General features: G+C 49.2%; 1 protein-coding gene across 1 annotated transcript in view; it reads left to right on the top strand.

Moving 5' to 3' along the window:
- Positions 1–1,593: 1,593 nt before the first annotated feature.
- The window catches only part of PNPT1 (polyribonucleotide nucleotidyltransferase 1), a 91,822-nt gene continuing 87,415 nt past the window's right edge, over positions 1,594–6,000 (top strand). Inside the window, exons 1-2 of the mRNA XM_040429711.1 lie at positions 1,594–1,788; positions 5,400–5,460. Of these exons, the coding sequence (XP_040285645.1) occupies positions 1,619–1,788; positions 5,400–5,460 (231 nt within the window). The 5' untranslated portion in view covers positions 1,594–1,618. The remainder of the gene's footprint in view (positions 1,789–5,399; positions 5,461–6,000) is intronic.

Here is a 6,000-nt window from a genome sequence, read left to right as displayed (position 1 = left end):
CGCATCCGTTGCTCCGTTCCGTGGCCCCGCAAAAAATAAATAAATAACACGTCCTATTCTTAGGCATTTCTACAACGGGCCGCCCATTACGGAAATTACGGAAGTCACACGGGCGGCTTCCGTTTTTTGCAGACCTCATAAAACGGAATGGTGGTGTGCATGTAGCTAAGGGCTCGTTCACACAAACGTTTTTTGCGTTCCGTATACGGAACCATTCATTTCAATGGTTCCGCCAAAAAACGGAATGTTCTCTGTATGCATTCCGTTTCCGTATTTTCATTCCGTTGAAAGATAGAACATGTCCTATTATTGCCCGCAAATCACGTTCCGTGGCTCCATTCAAGTCAATGGGTCCGTAAAAAAACCGGAACACATACAGAAATGCATCCGTATCCGTTCCGTTTTTGCGGAACCATCTACTGAAAATGTTATGCCCAGCCCAATTTTTTCTATGTAATTACTGTATACTGAACATGGCATACGGAAAAACGGAACAGAAACGGAAACAAAAAAACAGAACGGATCTGTGAAAGGGCTCTTTCACACCTGCATTATTGTCTTCCGGCATAGAGTTCCGTCGTCGGGGCTCTATGCCGGAAGAATCCTGATCAGGATTATCCCCATGCATTCTGAATGGAGAGAAATCCGTTCAGGATGCATCAGGATGTCTTCAGTTCCGGAACGGAACGTTTTTTGGCCGGAGAAAATACCGCAGCATGCTGCGCTTTTTGCTCCGGCCAAAAATCCGGAACACTTGCCGCAAGGCCGGATCCGGAATTAATGCCCATTGGAAGGCATTGATCCGGATCCGGCCTTAAGCTAAACGTCGTTTCGGCGCATTGCAGGAGCCGACATTTAGCTTTTTCTGAATGGTTACCATGGCTGCCAGGACACTAAAGTCCTGGCAGCCATGGTAAGTGTAGTGGGAGCGGGGGAGCAGTATACTTACCGTCCGTGCGGCTCCCCGTGTGCTCCAGAGTGACGTCAGGGCGCCCCAAGCGCATGGATCACGTGATCGCATGGACACGTCATCCATGCGCATGGGGCGCTCTGACGTCATTCTGGAGCGCCCCGGGAGCCGCACGGACTGTAAGTATACCGCTCCCCCGCTCCTACTATGGCAACCAGGACTTTAATAGCATCCTGGGTGCCATAGTAACACTGAAAGCATTTTGAAGACGGATCCGTCTTCAAATGCTTTCAGTACACTTGCGTTTTTCCGGTTCCGGCGGGCACCTCCGGCAACGGAAGTGCATGCCGGATCCCAACAACGCAAGTGTGAAAGAGGCCAAAAACGGCCCGCAAAACACTGAAAAAAGACATACGGTCGTGTGAACGAGCCCTTATAGTGACCTCCGTATTCTGTCCATCTAGTTGAATTCACACTGAGAAACCCATTGCTTTTCTATCTCTGCTGCACGTCTAAGGGCTCCCCCTTGCGGCACTACACAGCTTGAACGGCACCCAATGACGTCACCGCTCCTACAGAATGACCTCTACAGGCTCCTCCCAGGACCCCGAGAATCGAAACTGGATAGTCGCGCGGTGACGTGGTGACGTCGCTAGGAGCGCCAGCCAATGAGCGCGCACGTTGTGGGCAGGGTGACGGACAGCTGTCATGGCCGCCTCCTTGAGATGCCGGTTTGAAGTGATGAGCGGAGTGCTGTGCAGGACATGGAGCTCGGCCGGGGGGCGGAAGCGGCGCTGTGTCCTGCCCTGGTCCCGGGCACACTTGTATGGAGCAGTGAGGGCAGCTAGCCGCTCCGTGTGTATGGAGCTGGGGGGCAGGTAACGCATGACACGTGACACAGGCTCTGAGACCGGGAGCGTGTGCTGTAGGGGTGGCAGGTCACTATGGAGACGCTGGGCAGCTGCTTGGAGAGCAATCCCCTCATCTGAGGACTGGTCACTTCTCCTAGTAAATAATACCGCAGCACTTTTCATCTGATGTTCCTCTGTTAATCCTACTAGAAATGTGTAAATACATCCCACAACTGAGTGTTGCCATTCCTCTTGCTTAAAGGGGTTTTCTGGGGGTTTGATATTGATGTCATGAGCATCTGAGTGTTGGGGGGTCTTCCACCTGGCACCCCCGCCGATCAGCTGTTTGAAGAGGTGGCCTGATGACTGCATACCCAATAGGACTGCGCTGCACATAGGCCACATGACCCCTTCAAATGGCTGATCAGCGGGGGTGCCTGGGGTCGGACCCCTACCGATCAGATACTGATGTCCTATCCTGGGGATAGATCAGTAATATGGACACCGTCAGCTCTGTGTTACACTGGTTCAGGGATACACCCTATTAACCAGGGGAATGTGACCTGCAGTTCATTCACACATTCCTAGGAGGAATAACAGAGGGACAGCACAACACAGAGTTGTAAGAGAAGATGATCCAGACTTGTTACTTCTTGAGGACTGGAATTACCGGCTAATACAGACATGTCAGGTCTTTAGGGGCTTTATCTCTCTTGGACGGGGATCGCACATCGGTGGGGTTTTCCATCACTGTCTAGTTTGGGCATAACTGCTCGGATCTCCACTGATCCCAAAAATGAAGGGGCGGTGTAGGGGAAAACATCCCCCTTTGGCTTTTCTCCTGACATTGTAGCAGTGTTTTCTTAGGCTACTTTCACACTGGCGTTCTGGCTTTCCGTTTGTGAAATCAGTTTCAGGGCTCTCACGAGCGGTCCAAAACGGATCAGTTTTGCCCTTAATGCATTCTGAATGGAAAAGGATCCGCTCAGAATGCATCAGTTTGCCTCCGATCAGTCTCCGCTCCGCTCTGGTGTCCGTCTGACGAAACTGAGCCAAATGGGGACGGATCCGTTTTCTCGGACACAATAGAAAACGGATCCGTCCCCCATTGACTTTCAATGGTGTTCAAGACGGATCCGTCATGGCTATAGAAGACATAATACAACCGGATCCGTTCATGACGGATGCATGTAGTTGTATTATTGTAACTGAAGCGTTTTTTGCAGATCCATGACTGATCCGCAAAAACCGTTAGTGTGAAAGTAGCCTCAGTCGACTGTGTTGCAGTTCTCGTGCTCGTCACCAGTGTGTCTTACTGAGTGCAGTAGCCCCTGGGTGGCAGGGATCGGGGTTCCATCTGTGGGCATGCATTAAAGCTACATTCATGTGACCATATCTGTTTTCTGGTCCCCAAATTACGGATTCGCCAAATACAGAGAATTCCCATGTGCGTCCTGCACTTTCAGCAGGCCTTGTTCTAGAGAAGTCTGTTCTCGCCTGCAAAACGGACAAGAACAGGACATGTTCTGTAATTGGCGGTATGGCCGCACGGATGTGGTCAGCAGACGGGTGACATCCATGTGCCGTCCGCATTTTTGTTGGCTCCATAGAAACATGGCCGCTGACCGAAAGTCCGGTTGTGTGAATGTAGCTTTAAGGCTCGTGCACGCGACCGTAGCCTGTTTTGCGGGCCACTCCTGCTCTATAGAACAGACCTATTCTTGGCCGTAAGACGGGCAAGAATAGGACACGTTCTCTTTTTATACGGAAGTGGACAGCCCACGGTGTGCTGTCCGCTTATTTTGCCGCCCCATTGAAGTTAATGCGCCGCCTACAACCTATACAAACTGCGGATCGGATGCAGACCAAAAATGCGTTCATGTGCATGAGGCCTTACTTGTTGTAGGATCCCCATGCTGTTTAAAATGTCCCATCTTTGGGGATCTACGTGCCGTACATGAAGCCAGCGGTGGAGGTCACCTGGCAGACATATAATGGTGGGGTTCACACGACTGTATGTATTTTGTGGTCTGCAAAATGAGGATCCACAAAAAATAAGCATGACGTCCGCGTTGCATCCGTTTTTGTTTTTTTGCAGATCCATTGTAACAATGCCTATTCCTGTCCGCAAAACGGATAAGAATAGGACATGGTCTATAATTTAGCAGATGGCACGGAACAGACGTACGGATGTAGACAGCGCACACGGTGCTGTCCGCATTTTTTGTGGACCCATTGAAATCGGTCTGCATCAGACCCGCAAAAAATGCAGATCGGATGCGGACCAAAAATACGGTCGTGTGAATGGGGCCTTACAAGGAGGTTCTCACTCCTGCCACGATGATGGTGGTGAAAATCTCCAAAAGAAATCGCATGCCGAAAAAGTGCACAGCATGTTTGTAAGGCTCACTCCCTGCCAGCGCTGTGACCTGCACAGAGGGGTCAGGAATGTCGCCCAGAGGACGCGCTCACGCTTTGTAGGACTGATTCCATGGACAGGACTGTGGAACTGTGCGGACATTTTGGTCATGTTCACTGATCCTTCAGCGTTGGGGTTGGGTGGTGACATTTCCATGCTATCCTGGTCATTTCCCAGTAACCCATCCCTTGGTATCCGTTCATATGGAACCATCACTTATCCCTGAGGTCAGTGCAGATTTAGCCAAGGATTTATCTAAGTTGCTCGTATCAACCCATCAGCTTCCCATTTTCATTTTTCACAGCTCCTTTGGGAAATGAAAGGATCCATCGGATTGGTTGCTGTGGAAAAGCTAAGCCCGTTTTCCATTACACCACTTTTGATAACTCTCCCCCAAGTCTTAAAGGGGTTGTCTCACTTCAGTAAGTGGCATTTATCATGTAGAGAACGTTAATACAAGGCACTTACTAATGTATTGGGATTGTCCATATTGCTTCCTTTACTGGCTGGATTCATTTTTCCATCACATTATGCACTGCTCGTTTCCATGGTTACTGACCACCCTGCAATTCATCAGTGGTAGTTGTGCTTGCACACTATATAGTCCGGTGAGCGCACATAGGCTGGTGCTTTTTCCTATATTGTGCAAGCACGGCCACCACTGCTGGATTTCAGGGTGGTCGTAACCATGGAAACGAGCAGTGTATAATGTGATAGAAAAATAAACCCAGCCAGCAAAGGAGGCAATATGGACAATAACGATACATTAGCAAGTGCCTTGTATTAACGTTCTCTACATGATAAATGCCACTTACTGAAGTGAGACAGCCCCTTTAAGGGGGTTCACCCCCAAAGTGTGTTCTATAGCATGTCCTAACACACTGATCGTGGCTCCCATTCACGTCAATGAGCAAAGACGCACTTGTTCTTTCTCAGAAGGAATGGTGTTTTTAAGGATGTGGAAGGATGTCTTTAACAAATGAATAAACACAATAAAATATTTCTAAAACCGTGCGACATAGTAAAGATCTGTAGTGAATGGTGGCGGTCCGGTCATGTGGGGTATGCACTCTCCAGGCTCCTCAGTTTGGCACTGTTTTAGGGAGAACGTATCTATGAGGATGGTAAACTCTTTTGCGAGGCTTATTATTTTGCATATAATTTTAGGATTTGCTGAAAAATAATTATTTATTAATTTTTTATTTTTTTTTGCCCTCAGGAAGTTGGAAATAGCTTCGGGGAAGTTAGCCCGGTTTGCAGACGGATGTGCTGTAGTAAAGGTAAGAGCCTATCAGTACAGGATATGGCCACAGGCTTCACCTAGACCAGGGATCAGCCACCTTCAGCACTCCAGCTGTGAAACTACAACTCCCAGCATGCACACTTTCTTGGCTGTTCTTGTAATTTCCATGGAAGTGAAAGTAGGATTCTGGGAGTTGCAGGTTCAGAACGGCTGGCGTGCCGGAGGTTGCTGATCCCTGACCCCATCTATCTGGTAGGGAGGTGTGTATCTGGCAGCTCCTTAATATGTTGTTGGAATTATTTCTGATAAGCCTGGACAGTCTACTTTACAGTACTGGAAGTGATGGTGGACTAGGAGGCCTGCAGGGCGAAGATCTGAAGGCGTTTTTCCAGAATTGACTTTTATCACCTATCCACATACATGCCTGGTCACTAAAACACGCACCTTCACAAGTCCCTCATTCCACGTAGCTGTATGATCGCGGTGAGGAAGAGTTTGAATGGGGGAGCGGTTGAGCATGCACCCTGCCCTTCTATTCAGTATCTATGGGCCTGACGGGTGCAGCCGCCTACGGTTC

This window comes from Bufo bufo, chromosome 4 (genome assembly GCF_905171765.1).
Source record: "Bufo bufo chromosome 4, aBufBuf1.1, whole genome shotgun sequence".
In the NCBI taxonomy this organism is placed as follows: domain Eukaryota; kingdom Metazoa; phylum Chordata; class Amphibia; order Anura; family Bufonidae; genus Bufo; species Bufo bufo.
This window is presented reverse-complemented; position numbering and strand designations above follow the sequence as displayed.